Source organism: Coregonus lavaretus (genome assembly GCF_964263955.1).
Source record: "Coregonus lavaretus genome assembly, chromosome: 14".
Taxonomy (NCBI): Eukaryota; Metazoa; Chordata; class Actinopteri; order Salmoniformes; family Salmonidae; genus Coregonus; species Coregonus lavaretus.
This window is the reverse complement of record NC_140001.1, coordinates 29,017,228-29,035,947: the sequence shown is the minus strand read 5'-3', so window position 1 is coordinate 29,035,947 and position 18,720 is coordinate 29,017,228. Positions and strand designations below refer to the sequence as shown.

The 18,720-nt window shown below is 42.2% G+C and overlaps 1 protein-coding gene across 1 annotated transcript in view; it reads left to right on the top strand.

Annotated features, from left to right (window-relative positions):
- The first annotated feature begins 729 nt into the window (after positions 1 to 729).
- LOC311141295 (LIM domain kinase 2-like) overlaps positions 730 to 18,720 on the top strand; it is a 39,892-nt gene continuing 21,901 nt past the window's right edge. The window contains exons 1-3 of the mRNA XM_084176587.1: positions 730 to 954; positions 8,839 to 8,935; positions 18,435 to 18,570. Coding sequence (XP_084032713.1) covers positions 939 to 954; positions 8,839 to 8,935; positions 18,435 to 18,570 — 249 coding nt within the window. The 5' untranslated portion in view covers positions 730 to 938. The remainder of the gene's footprint in view (positions 955 to 8,838; positions 8,936 to 18,434; positions 18,571 to 18,720) is intronic.

Below are 18,720 nucleotides of genomic sequence, written 5' to 3'. Positions count from 1 at the left end.
TCTGCTACCGCACGGCAAGCGGTACCGGAGTGCCAAGTCTAGGTCCAAAATACTTCTCAACAGCTTCTACCCCCAAGCCATAAGACTCCTGAACAGCTAATCATGGCTACCCGGACTATTTGCACTGCCCCCCCACCCCATCTTTTTAACTTTAACTCTACCCACATGTACATATTACTTCAACTACCTCAACTAGCCGGTGCCCCCGCACATTGACTCAGCACCGGTACCCCCCTGTATATATAGCCTCCCTACTGTTATTTTATTTTACTTCTGCTCTTTTTTTCTCAACACTTTTTTGTTGTTGTTTTATTTTACTTTTTTATTAAAAATAAATGCACTGTTGGTTAAGGGCTGTAAGTAAGCATTTCACTGTAATGTCTGCACCTGTTGTATTCGGCGCATGTGGCCAATAACATTTGATTTGATTTGATTTGATTTGATTTGATTTGATTTGATAACTTTTGAAAAACTGGGCCCAGGTATATGTATCCACTCCACTAAACCGCACAGACATCCTTGGGGAATAGACCGTAGAATAATAGCTATCCTGTGTGGAGAAATAAAGTGAGATCTCTACTTTTTGACAGTAGATGGTGCTCCCGTTTCAGTGTAATAGTGGATATTGGCTTTTGGGCTCTCCAATTATTTGCTCCTGTTCCAGGTGTTGCTGTTTGATCCCTTCCGGTCTCCGTACAGGAATTTCAACTGCATGACGTCATTTATCCTGCCAACAAAGTTAGGCGACTGCAAAACTGGACTGGGATATTTTCCTTCCTTGGAAAATTTGACGGGATTTAGCCTAACATTTCCTTAGAACTGTATTTTAAGATTCTTGGATGTGTAGAATGAAAACACCCCATTGTAACTCATGCTGGATCACGATGAGAACTTTCTGAGATAAAAAAAAATATCGACGAGACACAGCAATTAGCTAGATGGAGGAACTGGAAGGTGAGCGGTCTAAACTTCTTCCCCATTACATTGTTAATTAGCTTAGCCTACATGTGGATAACAATGTTGATACAAAAATGGTATATACCTACAATCTATTTGCGTGTGGAAAGGGAAGCTACATCCAGTAGGGTGATGCACTATGTTCTAGACTTGGTCAATTTGCGAGCTGATAGTGTATACATCAGATGAGAGCTTGCTACAATGTATCTGATCATCATAACATACATAGTTACTATCTAACTACGGCAATGATTCTGCCATCAAAGTTCGGGCTGATTAGGTTGAATTATACTATTTATTCTTCTGCAAGACCAATTCACTCCCCAATTTATATTTGTAAATACAGTCCATTATTACAATGCATACTACCCCTATTACTTGTTATTTTGGACTTCACTGTTATTGCTGTTATTGATATTGATTAATGTAGGCTACTGCATTGTTGAGGGAGCTAGAATTTTGCTACACGTTTTATACCTGCTGTAAACTTTGTTGAAATTTGATTTGATGTGTAAAATAAGATGTTACTCAAACTTGAATTTAGCTGCTTGGATTCATTGGGCTTGTTTGAGTGGTAAGGCTGAAGCAACCAATAATTTACATATACACTAGATGACTGATAGGGGGCGCTGTGTTGAAACCACCATGCCTCCATCTTGGCACTCCCCACAATTGTAAAATATATTTTGGAAGCTATAGAAATGCATTTATTAATGTCTACATTCGTTTTTGCCACATTTATTCTATTATACACCTTAATGCAAAATTTTAAACTATATTATGTGAGCTAAAAATAAAAATATGTAAAAACATTTTCCTTAAAGTATACTTTCTTGAGATTACTAATGTTACTGTCCCCACTACATCAACAAAAAATACTTAAATACATGTAATTTGTCCTTGAAGCATTTAATTGAAATACTGTATAATTCCATTAATTCCGGACTGCTCCTACTGGGGAGTGCCAATATTGCCGACCGGTGGCTTCAAAGCATCTCAATGGCCAATACAATACCATCAGCAATCCAGGTTCTATATACATAATTGGAAGCAACCTACTGCAGATGAAAGTCGAGGAGTGAGGTTGGGGGAGGTACATCTGTGACAGCTGAAAGTCCAACACTGATTGGTTTTCCAACAGCAAGGCTCAGTGCAACATGGCAGTGTTGCCATTGTTTATAAGCTTTTCTTTGTAATGTCAAAATAAACATGTCTCCAAACCCCATATCACACACTGTAAATATATGTGTGTACATTGTACTATCAATTAAGGCGAGAGAGACTCAAATATCATTCATTTGTACACAGTATACATATGAATCGCTGCAAAGTTGCTTTCTGTTTCAGTCACGTCTTTGGTCCTGTTCGCGTGGGTCAAACAAAAATACTAATGATTGGTTGACAATTATTGCCTCCCACAATGCAGGCGATGGCTGCAAGTTGCAGCTGGTGAGGAGAAACTGTAGAAAATCGCAGTCGACTGCAGTCAACTTCATGACCTTTGATCACATGGTTGTTGTGAAGTTCATACAGTCGACATTTAGGCGCAAGTCGGACAATTTTGATCCCCATAATGCAACACATTTTGAAAGGCGGTGACCAACGATGGTCACAGACTTCACAAAAGTGATCTGCTTGAACACGCCCACTCATTTCTAAATCCCCCAGTTTTCCCATCATATTCATTGCATAGAGCTTGCTAGGGGTGTATTCATTACAGAAACAGTCCACCGTTTTTAAGAAGCAAACAGGAAACGGGGAGGGACCTACCTGAATTTGTCCAATAGAAACTCTCGTTTGCGTTTTACACTCTGAGTAGGTCCCGTGTGGCTCAGTTGGTAGAGCATGGCGCTTGCAACGCCAGCGTTGTGGGTTCGATTCCCACGGGGGACCAGTACGAAAATGTATGCACTCACAACCTTGGCGTTGCAAGCGCCACTGTAACTCGCTCTGGATAAGAGGACCTGCTAAATGAGAAAAAATGTAAATGTAAAAATGAGTAAACGGTTTCTGCTGCAAGCACATTGCTCTCTATTGGAATGGAAGCGTCGTGGGTGCATGCTTTTGTGAAAACAAAACTTTGGGAAAAGCTCAACGAAAGATATTGTTTAAGAATGATGCGCAGGCTTGTCTGAAAGTTTTCCTTGTTACTTGAGAATCACTTATAGCCTTAACATTATAATGTAAACAGCCTGTGTCACCCGACTGACTGTGACTCGATGTAGTCGGAGGTATAGTCCGCCCACACTCTTCGCAAGCTCCACTCCCTTGATGTTATGTACAGTGCCTTCAGAAAGTATTCATACCCCTTGACTTATTACACATTGTTGTTACAGCCAAACATTTGTATTAATTAAATACATATTTTTCTCACCCATCTACAGATAATACCCCATAATGAGAAAGTGAAAACATGTTTTTAGAAGTGTATTGAAAATTAAATACAGGAATATCTCATTTGCATAAGTATTCACACCCATGAGAATACATGTTAGAATCACCTTTGGCAGCAATTACAGCTGTGAGTCTTTCTGGGAAAGTCTCTAAGAGCTTTGCACACCTGGATTGTACAATATTTGCACATTATTTTAAAAAATCTAAATATTCAAGCTCTCTCAAGTTGGTTGTTGATCAGCAGATTTAAGTCAAAACTGTAAATAGGCCACTCAGTGTACATTTGTCCTTTGTGTTTTAGGTTATTGTCCTGCTGAAAGGTGAATTTGTCTCCCAGTGTCTGTTGGAAAACAGACAGAACCAGGTTTTCCTCTAGGATTTTGCGTGTGCTTAGCTCTATTCCATTTATTTTCATCCTAAATAACTCTCTAGTCCTTGCCGATGACAAGCATACCCATAACATGATGCAACCACCACCATGCTTGAAAATATGAAGAGTGGGACTCAGTGATGTGTTGTTGGATTTGCCCCGAACATAACACTTTGTCTAAAGGACATACAGTGGGGAGAACAAGTATTTGATACACTGCCGATTTTGCAGGTTTTCCTACTTACAAAGCATGTAGAGGTCTGTAATTTGTATCATAGGTACACTTCAACAGTGAGAGACTCCAGAAAATCACATTGTATGATTTTTAAGTAATTAATTTGCATTTTATTGCATGACATAAGTATTTGATACATCAGAAAAGCAGAACTTAATATTTGGTACAGAAACCTTTGTTTGCAATTACAGAGATCATACGTTTCCTGTAGGTCTTGACCAGGTTTGTACACACTGCAGCAGGGATTTTGGCCCACTCCTCCATACAGACCTTCTCCAGATCCTTCAGGTTTCGGGGCTGTCGCTGGGCAATACGGACTTTCAGCGACCTCCAAAGATTTTCTATTGGGTTCAGGTCTGGAGACTGGCTAGGCCACTCCAGGACCTTGAGATGCTTCTTACAGAGCCACTCCTTAGTTGCCCTGGCTGTGTGTTTCGGGTCGTTGTCATGCTGGAAGACCCAGCCACGACCCATCTTCAATGCTCTTACTGAGGGAAGGAGGTTGTTGGCCAAGATCTCACGATACATGGCTCCATCCATCCTCCCCTCAATACGGTGCAGTCGTCCTGTCCCCTTTGCAGAAAAGCATCCCCAAAGAATGATGTTTCCACCTCCATGCTTCCCGGTTGGGATGGTGTTCTTGGGGTTGTACTCATCCTTCTTCTTCCTCCAAACACGGCGAGTGGAGTTTAGACCAAAAAGCTCTATTTTTGTCTCATCAGACCACATGACCTTCTCCCATTCCTCCTCTGGATCATCCAGATGGTCATTGGCAAACTTCAGACGGGCCTGGACATGCGCTGGCTTGAGCAGGGGGACCTTGTGTGCGCTGCAGGATTTTAATCCATGACGGCGTAGTGTGTTACTAATGGTTTTCTTTGAGACAGTGGTCCCAGCTCTCTTCAGGTTATTGACCAGGTCCTGCCGTGTAGTTCTGTGTTGATCCCTCACCTTCCTCATGATCATTGATGCCCCACGAGGTGAGATCTTGCATGGAGCCCCAGACCGAGGGTGATTGACCGTCATCTTGAACTTCTTCCATTTTCTAATAATTGCACCAACAGTTGTTGCCTTCTCACCAAGCTGCTTGCCTATTGTCCTGTAGCCCATCGCAGCCTTGTGCAGGTCTACAATTTTATCCCTGATGTCCTTACACAGCTCTCTGGTCTTGGCCATTGTGGAGAGGTTGGAATCTGTTTGATTGAGTGTGTGGACAGGTGTCTTTTATACAGGTAACGAGTTCAAACAGGTGCAGTTAATACAGGTAATGAGTGGAGAACAGGAGGGCTTCTTAAAGAAAAACTAACAGGTCTGTGAGAGCCGGAATTCTTACTGGTTGGTAGGTGATCAAATACTTATGTCATGCAATAAAATGCAAATTAATTACTTAAAAATCATACAATGTGATTTTCTGGATTTTTGTTTTAGATTCCGTCTCTCACAGTTGAAGTGTACCTATGATAAAAATTACAGACCTCTACATGCTTTGTAAGTAGGAAAACCTGCAAAATCGGCAGTGTATCAAATACTTGTTCTCCCCACTGTAGTTAATTTCTTTGCCACATTCTTTGCAGTTTTACTTTAGCGCTTTATTGAAATCAGGATGCATGTTTTGGAAAAATTTTGTTCTCTGCAGCAGGGTTCCACAATTTGGTGGTTTTATTTGGCCCCCCAAGTTTTCATTTTTATATTTTATATTTTCGGACATAAAATACTGTAAAAACACTAGGAAATCAGCTCCAAGTGATTTTAATTTAGGGAATCTGTTCCCAAGTATTCCCACGCATAGTAGAGAGACACGTGATCGTATACAAATGTAAGAAATGTTTGAAATTATGGTTTTAATCAAATATTATATAGGCCCATGGCTGAATCTAGTTGATGATCCCTGCTCTACAGGCTTCCTTCTTTTCACTCTGTCATTTAGGTTAGTATTGTGGAGGAACTACAATGTTGATGATCCATCCTCAGTTGTCTTCTATCACAACCATTAAACTCTGTAAATCCCTGAGCGGTTTCCTTCCTCTCCGACAACTGAGTTGGGAAGGACACCTGTATCTTCGTAGTGACTGGGTGTGTTGATACACCATCCAAAGTGTAATTAATAACTTCACCATGCTCAAAGGGATTTTCAATATATGCTTTTTTACCAATAGGTGCCCTTCTTTGCGAGGCATTGGAAAACCTCCCAGGTCTTTGTGCTTGAATTTGTGTTTGAGATTCACTGCTTGACTGAGGGACCATACAGATTAATTGCATGTGTTGGGTACCGAGATGAGGTAGTCATTCAAAAATCATGTTAAACACTATTATTGCACATAGAGTGAGTCGAGGCAACTTTTTATGTGACTTGTTAAGCAAATGTTTACTCCTGAACTTATTTAGGCTTGCCATAACAAAGGGGTTGAATACTTATTGACCCAAGACATTTCAGCTTTGTAAGAATTTCTAAAAGCATAATTCCACTTTGACATTATGGGGTATTGTGTGTGTAGGCCAGTGACACAAAATCTAAATGTAATCCATTTTTTATTCAGGCTAACAACAAAATGTGGAAAGAGTCAAGGGGTGTGAATACTTTCTGAAGGCACTGTACATTGTGGAGTTGAAAAACACGGCAAAAAAACCCAGTACCCCTATAACCTGACTGACTGTATTTACTCAGAATGGATTGTTATTAAGTGGAAGGGAATTTCCCTATATTCTTCTTTCCTTAAAAAAAATCTGACAATGCAAAAAGAGTAAATACAGTTTTATTTGTCACATGCTTCGTAAGCGACAGATGTAGACTAACAGTGAAATGCTTACTTATTTGTCACATGCTTCATAAATAACAAGTGTAGACTAACAGAGAGATGCTTACTTATGGGCCCTTCCCAACAATGCAGAGAGAGAAATTGAATAATAATATAAAAATAATAACACGATAAATAAATACACAATGAGTAACGATAACTTGGCTATTTACACGGGGTACCAGTACCGAGTTGATGTACAGGGGTATGAGGTAATTGAGGTAGATATGTACATAAACACTACATGGCCAAAAGTATGTGGACATCCCTTCAAATTTGTGGTTTCGGCTATTTCAGCCATACCCGTTGCTGACAGGTGTATAAAATCGAGCACACAGCCATGCAATCTCAATAGACAAACCTTGGCAGTAGAATGGCCCTTACTGAAGAGCTCAGTAACTTTCAACGTGGCACAGTCATAGAATGCCACCTTTCCAACAAGTCTGTTCATCAAATTTCTGCCCTGCTAGAGCTGCCATGGCCAACTGTAAGTGCTATTATTGTGAAGTGAAAACGTCTAGGAGCAACAATGGCTCGGCCGTGAAGTGGTAGGCCACAAGCTCTCACAGAACAGGACCGCTGAGTGCTGAAGCGCGTAACGTGTAAAAATCAACTGTCCTTGGTTGCAACACTCACCACGAGTTCCAAACTGCCTCTGGAAGCAATGTCAGCACAATAACTGTTTGTAGGGAGCATCATGAAATGGGTTTCCATGGCCGAGCAGCCGCACACAAGCTTAAGATCACCATGCGCAATGCCAAGAGTCGGCTGGAGGGGTGTAAAGCTTGCCGCCATTGGACTCTGGAGCAGTGTTCTCTGGAGTGATGAATCACGCTTCACCATCTGGCAGTCCGACGGACAAATCTGGATTTGGTGGATGTGCCAGGGGAACGCTAGCTGCCCGACTGCATAGTGCCGACTGTAAAGTTTGGTGGAGGAGGAATAATGGTCTGGGGCTGTTTTACATGGTTCGGGCTAGGCCCCTTAGTTCCAGTGAAGGGAAATCTTAATGCTACAGCATACAATGACATTCTAGACGATTCTGTGCTTCCAACTTTGTGGCAACAGTTTGGGGAAGGCCCTTTCCTGTTTCAGCATGACAATGCCCCCGTGCACAAAGCGAGGTCCATACAGAAATGGTTTGTTGAGACCGGTGTGGAAGAACTTGACTGGCCTGCACAGCGCCCTGACCTCAACCCCATCGAACACCTTTGGGATGAATTAGAACGCCGACTGCGAGCCAGGCCTAATCGCCTAACATCAGTGCCCGACCTCACTAATGGTCTTGTGGCTGAATTGAAGCAAGTCCCTGCAGCAATGTTCCAACATCTAGTGGAAAGCCTTCCCAGAAGAGTGGAAGCTGTTATAGCAGCAAAGGGGGGACCAACTCCATATTAATGCCCATTATTTTGGAATGAGATGTTCGATGAGCAGGTGTCCACATACTTTTGGCTATGTAGTGTAGGTAGGGGTAAAGTGATTAGGCAACAGGATAGATAATAAACAGTAGCAGCAGCGTATGTGATAAGTCAAAATAGTGCAAAAATGGTCAATGCAGATAGTCAGGTTAACTATTTAGCAGTCTACTGGCTTGGGGGTAGAAGCTGTTCAGGGTTCTGTTGGTTCCAGACTTGGTGCATCAGTATCGCTTGCTGTGTGGTAGCAGAACAGTCTATGACTTGGGTGTCTGGAGTCTTTGACAATTTTAAGGGCCTTCCTCTGACACCTGGTATAGGGGTCCTGGATAGCAGGGAGCACTGCCCCAGTGGTGAACTAGGCCGTACGCACTACCCTCTGTAGCGCCTTGTGGTCAGATGTCAAGCAGTTGCCATACCAAGCGGTGATGCAGCCAGTCAAGGTGCTCTCAATGGTGCAGCTGTATAACTTTTTGAGGATCCGAGGGCCCATGACAATTATTTTCAGCCTCCTGAGGGGAAATGACTCACATCAACATCATGACTCACATGTATGAGTCACACCTTTGTTCAGTCAACAAAACATATTCAGAAATTCGTTGCTACTGTGATTTTAATTTGATGGATGGATAGAGTATGCTTTTCCTTTAATGAAATCATTTAACCCTACAGGTACACATGGACGCCACTGTGCGGGTTGCGGGGAAACGATTCAAGACACCATCAATGTGAAGGTTCTGCAAGGAACTTGGCACAATGCCTGTTTTCAGTAAGTCATACTTTTAAATGTGGATTTCAGTTATATTCACTGTTTAATTTATTTAATTGACAATTTATTGTAGGAATCACTTACTGTCTGCACTAGGCATGTGAACTGCTTTGACATTAAATAAGTAGCATTGAAGTCAATAGAGACAATGGACAGTTTTGCTGGTCAACATACAGCTTTTGACAATTTCAGGTATTCTTTGGGGACAAATACTGTATGCACATGCTAAGAAATTGACTTGTGGGTAGTCCTAGAGAATTCTACCTGTCCTGTGGAATGTTTAAGCATAAATTTGGGCAGGAATGTCTCTGTTCAGTGTTCAAACTATTCTACAGTGAGGCAGAACTCCATTACAGTACATATTGAAAATCCAGTCAGTCACTCAAATCCCATTTGCAGATACCACCATTCTACTTTTTTTTCTTCAAACCATTGTAGTTAGAAGTTAGTACAACAAGTTAACAACTTTGAGGTAGTAGATGTTTGTCATCCTTTTGCCTATTAAAGGTGGAAAATAATAGACATGAGGCATCACTCGCACTTGAATTAGCATGGGTCACAGGGACACAGTGGGAGGAGGATCCCACCAGCTCTCTCTCCGGCCTTGAGGACTTTGGCCCTGGCAGTTTCTCTTCGTCCTGTGGCTTAGTCATTGTCAGGATTGAGACTATCTGGCATTCTCCGGTCACTGGCCCCCAGTGAGAACCGTCTAGACTTGGGCTGAACAGAGGTCAATAGTATAGGACCTATGTACAGACGCTTAAACAAAAACAATTTTTAGCTCCCAAAGCTCTCTGTGAAATACGATCACTCAGGTTTGACTTTCCTTGAAGAGAATATATGGATATGATGATGGCGCTTTAGTTAGATAAGCAGTCCAAGAATGGACCGGTCATGGTCTAGATGACAATGTGCCCCACAGGGTTTTTGTGGAAGGGGAAGCTGGGATTGAGGGTCGAGTCATGGCAGCTCTGTTAATATAATGAGGAGAAGGAGTGTATTTCTCACACTCACTGTGCCCATCCAGCACACAACGTTACGTAACATGAATGAAAGAATAGAACTGATGAATAGTTTAATGGAACTGAATAGAGTAGAGCTATTTTTCTAGAGCTCTGAATTCCCCCTGAATATAATACGTTAATCTATACGTTAATCTATTTTTTAAAATTAAAATGTAACTTAAGATAAAGGAATAAAGCCTAAGATGAGGTGAATTTGGCATCCTATCATTTCCGAGTACGTCTCCCTTGAGTGGAAGGGGCTTGACATCTGAGTGTTCCTTAGCCCAAGTACTCAAATTTCAAACAAAGCTTTTCAGCTACACCATTTCCTTATAGAACCCAAGATTTGGGTCTCTTTCTCTATTTCTATAATTGGCTCTTTTATATCACCACTGAACCTTGTGTCAGTTCAAAAGCCAAGTCCTTGATACAGCTGTGCAGTTCTCACTCTCTCGCTGTCTGTCTGTCTCTGGGCATTTCCATGTAAAAAGCCCCATGAGCACTTAACATATGAAGTTCATAGGAGCACATCCAATTTGGTGAATAATGAAAGCTAAGAGTCTATATTTTTCTTAAATTAAGGCATATACAGTGGCTTGCGAAAGTATTCACCCCCCTTGGCATTTTTCCTATTTTGTTGCCTTACAATCTGGAATTAAAATTGATTTTATGGGGGGTTTGTATCATTTGATTTACACAACATGCCTACCACTTTGAAGATGCAAAATATGTTTTATTGTGAAACAAACAAGAAATAAGACAAAAAAAACAGAACTTGAGCGTGCATAACTATTCACCCCCCCCCCAAAGTCAATACTTTGTAGAGCTACCTTTTGCAGCAATTACAGCTGCAAGTCTCTTGGGGTATGTCTCTATAAGCTTGGCACATCTAGCCACTGGGATTTTTGTCCATTCTTCAAGGAAAAACTGCTCCAGCTCCTTCAAGTTGGATGGTTCCGCTGGTGTACAGCAATCTTTAAGTCATACCACATATTCTCAATTGGATTGAGGTCTGGGCTTTGACTAGGCCATTCCAATACATTTAAATGTTTCCCCTTAAACCACTTGAGTGTTGCTTTAGCAGTATGCCTAGGGTCATTGTCCTGCTGGAAGGTGAACCTCCGTCCCAGTCTCAAATCTTTGGAAGACTGAAACAGGTTTCCCTCAAGAATTTCCCTGTATTTAGCGCCATCCATCATTCCTTCCATTCTGACCAGTTTCCCAGTCCCTGCCGATGAAAAACATCCCCACAGCATGATGCTGCCACCACCATGCTTCACTGTGGGGATGGTGTTCTCGGGGTGATGAGAGGTGTTGGGTTTGCACCAGACATAGCGTTTTCCTTGATGGCCAAAAAGCTCAATTTTAGTCTCATCTGACCAGAGCACCTTCTTCCATATGTTTGGGGAGTCTCCCACATGGCTTTTGGTGAACACCAAACGTGTTTGCTTATTTTTTTCTTTAAGCAATGGCTTTTATCTGACCACTCTTCCGTAAAGCCCAGCTCTGTGGAGTGTATGACTTAAAGTGGTCCTATGGACAGATACTCCAATCTCCACTGTGGAGCTTTGCAGCTCCTTCAGGGTTATCTTTGGTCTCTTTGTTGCCTCAGATTAATGCCCTCCTTGCCTGGTCTGTTAGTTTTGGTGGGTGGCCCTCTCTTGGCAGGTTTGTTGTGGTGCCATATTCTTTCCATTAAAAACAAAATGGATTTAATGGTGCTCTGTGGGATGTTCAACGTTTCAGATATTTTTTTATAACCCAACCCTGATCTGTACTTCACCACAACTTTGTCCCTGACCTGTTTGGAGAGCTCCTTGGTCTTCATGGTGCCGCTTGCTTGGTGGTGCCCCTTGCTTAGTGGTGTTGCAGACTCTGGGGCCTTTCAGAACAGGTGTGTGTATATATACTGAGATCATGTGACAGATCATGTGACACTTAGATTGCACACAGGTGGACTTTATTTAACTAATTATGTGACTTCTGAAGGTAATTGGTTGCACCATATTTTATTTAGGGACTTCATAGCAAAGGGGGTGAATACATATGCACGCACCACTTTTCGGTTATTTATTTTGTATAAGTTATTTCTTTCATGTCACTTCACAAATTTGGACTATTTTGTGTATGTCCATTACATGAAATCCAAATAAAAATCCATTTAAATTACAGGTTGTAATGCAACAAAATAGGAAAAACGGCAAGGGGGATGAATACTATTGCAAGGCACTGTATACATTGTTCAACCATTTTCCATCCTATAAATTTGGATTAAGCAAAGGCTTTGATTTCTGGTCAAACATATGGAAAAGGGGTCTTAGAAAACATCTAGCAGAAAGTCAAATTTCACATTTCTCTCCCTCATGAGGAGGGAGGATAATGGAAGTTCACAGAAGTAACAAGGTAGACCTACTAATTAGTTATTGTTTTTACTGATAACATTTTGGTTGATGATTTATTAAATTATTTAAAATGATCCATTCTGTTACTAAATCGGTAACAGAATGAGTGTTTAAAAACAGCAAGAGTGTAAAAACAGTCTGGACAACACCTCCCTGTCTCTCTTTTCTCTCTCTCTAGTTAATGTCACTGATACTTACCCATGAGCCCCCTCTCTTTCCCTTTACTGTGACCAGCCCTCTCACCCGCTGAGCACTGACCGACACCGGACATCCATGGACGTTGAAAAGTAGTTGCAATTTGGTCAGTCCAAATTTTAACCAATCATAGACGTCTATTTCACAAGTTTGGACAGTAGAGTATAGTACTGTACAGTGAAGAATAGAGTATCGGTCAGTACAATACTGTACTGTACAGTAGAGTTTAGTACAGTAGAGCACACTAGAGTACAGTCATTTACTGTACTGTACTGAACTATACTGTACTCTACTTTACTGTACTGGACTATACCGTACTCTGCTGTGCTGTAGTCTACTGTGCTCTGCTGTACTGTGATGTCCAAACTTTTAAAGTGAAAAATCAGTTTCGGCGTCATTCTGTTACTGTGGAATTGCCCTTTTGTCTCTCTCTCCCCCCTCCTTCTCTTTTACTGCTCTGTTTCTGCCCAAGACCACCTCACTCATTTTCTGTGAAATGAACTCTTTAGATGGAGCATCTGCTTTTGGAAAAACCTCCAAGCCAGACTACCGTACTGACGCTCAGCCAAGTGTGCTGGAGTTCAGCCCTCAGCAGTCAGATGGCGTAGCCCAAAATCTGCCTATTTTCTGTTAATTTGAGTTGTACATGCATTTTGTCCATGGAGTACAGAATTCCTTTCACTCTCCATGTGGGACATTGTCAAAATTTAAAGCAACTACAGTAGTTTCCTTTTCCATGTTACCCCCTGCTCTGTTCTATTGTGCACACAGAGCCCTGCACCTCCCCCAAGTTGTACAGCATTGTTAAAGGCTGATGTTATCCCTGTTCCAGTAAAGCTGACGTTGTCAGGCCAACGTATAGGTAAAGACTAGACAGTGTGTTGTGTGCCCCACTGCCACATTCCTAGACAGCGATTCAGAGTCGTGGGCCCGCTGCTCCAGACACTGCACAGAGTCCTTTGTTTTTCCCAGGGAAAACTGGATCCTGGGTTGTCCCAAAGGACTGTCCTTTATGAGTCAATGTTAGTCCTCTAAAAGAGGTGAAGCCTTCTGGCTCAAGTCATAATTATAGTACTTTCCCCTCGTTAGTTGTCTGTGGGGTCCAATAATGTAACTTTGATGTGTTTGACTGTTACTCTCTGTTCACATTGGTTGCCTTCTGAAATGAATGTGTACTTTCACTTAGCCAATGATGATCCAGTGGCCCTGCTCTGGCTGGTTTGACTTGGTTTGGATACTCATGAGTCCCTTGATAACAGCCAAACCTGCATTGAACAATACCAACCATGAGTGCAATGTGTGCTATTGTGTTCCTGATATGCTCTTATTAAATCTTATCTTAGTTAGCTAACATTGAAAGTTTTACATATAGTCCATTAATACATATGATAAAGTTTGACAGGTTTCAGGTTAAGTTCCGTGTTATGGCATTTTGAACTAGTGTGTCTTGTTTCCATTACTACGACACTGCTTCCCCATAGGCCTAGTGCTTAGTGTCTGTTTTTTTAGCATTTTAGAAGAAACTTAAGTATGAATTCTAGTACACTCCAACAAAAGGCATTAAAGTTGGCCTTCCACTGGTAATGTGGAATTGAGGAAATGAAATAAGTAATGTTTGCCCATTGGTGTTTGTCTAATAAGGTTTGTCCATGGAATTGTTGGGAGGACCAGTCCTTCCTCTCATCTGAGACACATTTTTTATATTTTTTATTTCCTTTTTGGATAAGAAATGGCACCAGTGTTGTTTACTCTGCTGATTGAGGTGTTTTTAAGATCATCTTTGTTTTGGTCTTTAGACTATTTCTTCAGGGACATGACTGTGTAATCTTCAGTTATCCGTTACCCCCTACACTGGGATTGACCAACCCAATGTTTCTCATTGTTGTTTTTGGAATGACAGAGAGGGAGGACACAGGAACCAGCCAAGGTTATGTTGTTCAGTTTTACAGTGAAAGTTGTTTTCCCTGCGGCATACCTGGAGCCGCTGTGTGACTCGTCTGTCTGAGGCAAGATATTCTTCATACTTGTCGCACACTTGTCTATGTGTGTGTATTTCAGCATTGCCTCCTGTTTCTGTCCGTTTCCATGATTTGTTATAAAAACACTCACAATGATGGCAGAGGGGCTGCTCACAAATACTCACATGCAGTGCACGCCTAGCAAACAGACACCCATGAGTACACATGCAATATTCAGGTTTACTATCACATACAGTAGGACACTACTACTGACCACAGATTGGCTAGCAGACTAAACTGTTGCTCACAGACTCAGTAGTAAAGAGGAGGAAAAAGACTAGTGTTTTTTTTAAATGCAGTTCCTTTTTTGTCACTTGTTTAGTCTCGTTTTGTAACCGGGGTGTATGGTCTCGTCAACATTCCGTCAGACAAAAGGCTCTAATTGGGCCTTAGGCCAAGTTCGGCCATTCCAAGGGCAGCGTTCCCTATTGTATACAGCGCTCCCCTCACTAATGTGATCTTTATCTGGACAGCCTTTCAGACCCCCTCTGCTTTTCCACGCCCGGAAATCTATTTTCCTGCTTACCTACAGTGAGGGAAAAACGTATTTGATCCCCTGCTGATTTTGTATGTTTGCCCACTGACAAAGACATGATCAGTCTATAATTTTAATGGTAGGTTTATTTGAACAGTGAGAGACAAAATAACAACAAAAAAATCCAGAAAAACGCATGTCAAAACTGTTATAAATTGATTTGCATTTTAATGAGGGAAATAAGTATTTGACCCCTCTGCAAAACTTGACTTAGTACTTGGTGGCAAAACCCTTGTTGGCAATCACAGAGGTCAGACGTTTCTTGTAGTTGGCCACCAGGTTTGCACACATTTCAGGAGGGATTTTGTCCCACTCCTCTTTGCAGATCTTCTCCAAGTCATTAAGGTTTCGAGCCTGACGTTTGGCATCTCGAACCTTCAGCTCCCTCCACAGATTTTCTATGAGATTAGGGTCTGGAGACTGGCTAGGCCACTCCAGGACCTTAATGTGCTTCTTCTTGAGCCACTCCTTTGTTGCCTTGGCTGTGTGTTTTGGGTCATTGTCATGCTGGAATACCCATTGACGACCCATTTTCAATGCCCTGGCTGAGGGAAGGAGGTTCTCACCCAAGCTTTGACGGTACATGGCCCCGTCCATCGTCCCTTTGATGCGGTGAAGTTGTCCTGTCCCCTTAGCAGAAAAACACCCCCAAAGCATAATGTTTCCACCTCCATGTTTGACGGTGGGGATGTTGTTCTTGGGGTCATAGGCAGCATTCCTCCTCCTCCAAACACGACGAGTTGAGTTGATGCCAAAGAGCTCGATTTTGGTCTCATCTGACCACAACACTTTCACCCAGTTCTCCTCTGAATCATTCAGATGTTCATTGGCAAACTTCAGACGGGCCTGTATATGTGCTTTCTTGAGCAGGGGGACCTTGCGGGCGCTGCAGGATTTCAGTCCTTCGCGGCGTAGTGTGTTGCCAATTGTTTTCTTGGTGACTATGGTCCCAGCTGCCTTGAGATCATTGACAAGATCCTCCCGTGTAGTTCTGGGCTGATTCCTCACTGTTCTCATGATCATTGCAACTCCACGGGGTGAGATCTTGCATGGAGCCCCAGGCTGAGGGAGATTGACAGGTCTTTTGTGTTTCTTCCATTTGCGAATAATCGCACCAACTGTTGTCACCTTCTCACCAAGCTGCTTGGCGATGGTCTTGTAGCCCATTCCAGCCTTGTGTAGTTCTACAATCTTGTCCCTGACATCCTTGGAGAGCTCTTTGGTCTTGGCCATGGTGGAGAGTTTGGAATCTTATGGAGGTGGTTGATTGATTGCTTCTGTGGACAGGTGTCTTTTATACAGGTAACAAACTGAGATTAGGAGCACTCCCTTTAAGAGTGTGCTCCTAATCTCAGCTCGTTACCTGTATAAAAGACACCTGGAAGCCAGAAATCTTTCTGATTGAGAGGGGGTCAAATACTTATTTCCCTAATTAAAATGCAAATCAATTTATAAAAATTTTTACATGCGTTTTTCTGGATTTTTTTGTTGCTATTCTGTCTCTCACTGTTCAAATAAACCTACCATTAAAATTATAGACTGATAATTTCTTTGTCAGTGGGCAAATGTACAAAATCAGCAGGGGATCAAATACTTTTTTCCCTCACTGTATTCTTGCTTTTATTTCTGTGTGTAGGCCGCATTTCCTCACACAATGCACCAGAAGCTATGAACCACCTCCATAAGGTTTAGCTAGTAATAAACATTGTGTGAAAGAATGAACCATTGTAAAAGGGAATTAACTTTCCTAATCTCCAGGAGTGGATTTTCTCCCCAAAGGCTGATAAATTGGGATCAGCTCTACTGCAGGTTCAGAGATCACTGTGACCCAGGCCAGCAGTGGGCAAAACTACAGCAAATCCCCAGACATGCAGGTGGTTGGCATATTTGTTAAGACTGTTACCTCAGTGTTTGTCTGTTGCCAGTGTATCGAGTGTCCTCCAGATGAATATCAGTCAGGATGCAGAACTGGCAACCTCTTCTTCACAGAGAGCTGTCTGTGTAAGTGGGTTGCCAGTTTAGTGGCCTAATCTCTTTGACAGAGGTGTAGAATTGATTGTGTGGCTGACACAGCTTAACCTGGTGCCACCATTTTGCATAACCTGTGAAACTATCTGAAGGTGCGCTCATAGCCTGCAGGTGCTCCCTTCTCTCTATGCAACTTCAGCATTCCTAACTCTCTGAACATTCCGTGACTAAGTCAGAGTCATACATTTCTGCCTGATTTGCCAGGTTTCACTCCAGTCAAGGATGTGGATCAATCTGCTCTTGAGTAGTGGCATGACAGGATAATTGTTATGTAAAAATAGGAAGGTTTTTGTACATTAACTTAATCAAATCAGTGTATTAACCACATTTTAATTTGATACACCTTCACCAGGCTGTAGATGGTTGTCAGGATTTCTGTCAGAAAGGTGCTTCAGCCTCTCCAGAAACAACTGGAACAAATTAAGATGCTGGAATGTGGCTGTGGATGGGGTGGGCTGAGGGCAGCCTTTGGTGTTGGTTGCTGGTATTTAGTACAAGGTTAATGACCAGTGTTTCACACCGTCTATTGCATATCGCTTCATTCTTCTCTGAATCCACATCCCTCACACACCAATGACACGTGACATGTCTGAGTAACAAGGTAACCTACGTCCTTTACATCGTACCCTGACGATCAGAGACAAGAGTGCACACAGTCATCCTAAAGAAAGGCCTGAAGCAACCGCTGCACTCCATTGCAACATGGGAGTGGAAAGTATAATGTTCACCAGTGTAATTTCTCACACGATGAATGGCTTCTGCTGCACTGTGTCTAAATGTGCCAGTCCCTCTCATTAAAGGATACTTTCACCTCCATACTCTCTTGGTTGGTTGAGGTTTGGTTGAGGGAAAGTGTACAGACAAGTCTGGTCAACTGTTTGGGCGTTGGTTAAACTATTTCCAATGTTACCTGACTTCAATCGCACACTAAGCGTATTTGTCTTTGTCAAATGCTGTTTTCTTTCAGGGTCTTTTGCTAGGTATTTCTGCTCTAGCGTTGTGTGTCTTGTTTATTTGTTTCTATATCTGTATGTCAAATCTCTCAGCTCAGTCAATAATTGAAAGCTCACAGACTCCTCCATTGTTTGAGAGTGGAATCTCTGCTAAATAGGAATCTTTCAGGAATCTAACACAAGCCTTTGAGATTGTCAACATGTCGTTGAAATGATACACCCAGGCTTTGTAGTGAGTCTCCTTTGAATCACCTTGAAACAGATTGCTCTACGCTTGATATGGTCTCTGCTGAAAGGATTTGTCTGTCCACTCTTCTCCCTTCATTTCCTGCAGAGGTCATGAAGTGTGTTTTCCCATCCACAGGTGCTCGGAATGCTGTGACCACCTGACCAACTGGTACTATGAGAAGAATGGCAAGCTGTACTGCCGTAAACACTACTGGGAGAGGTTTGGAGAGCTGTGTCACGGCTGCTCTCTGCTCATGATTGGACCTGCCATGGTGAGTTGCCCCGCTCCATCTTCCTCACCTCACTTGTCTGTAAACACTGAGACCAAGGTTTGTCATTTCCACATATTTATCTGTCTGAATTTGATCCTGGAGCGTCTGCACACCTGATCCGTGCTATCTCTGTGTGAAATCAAGATGAAC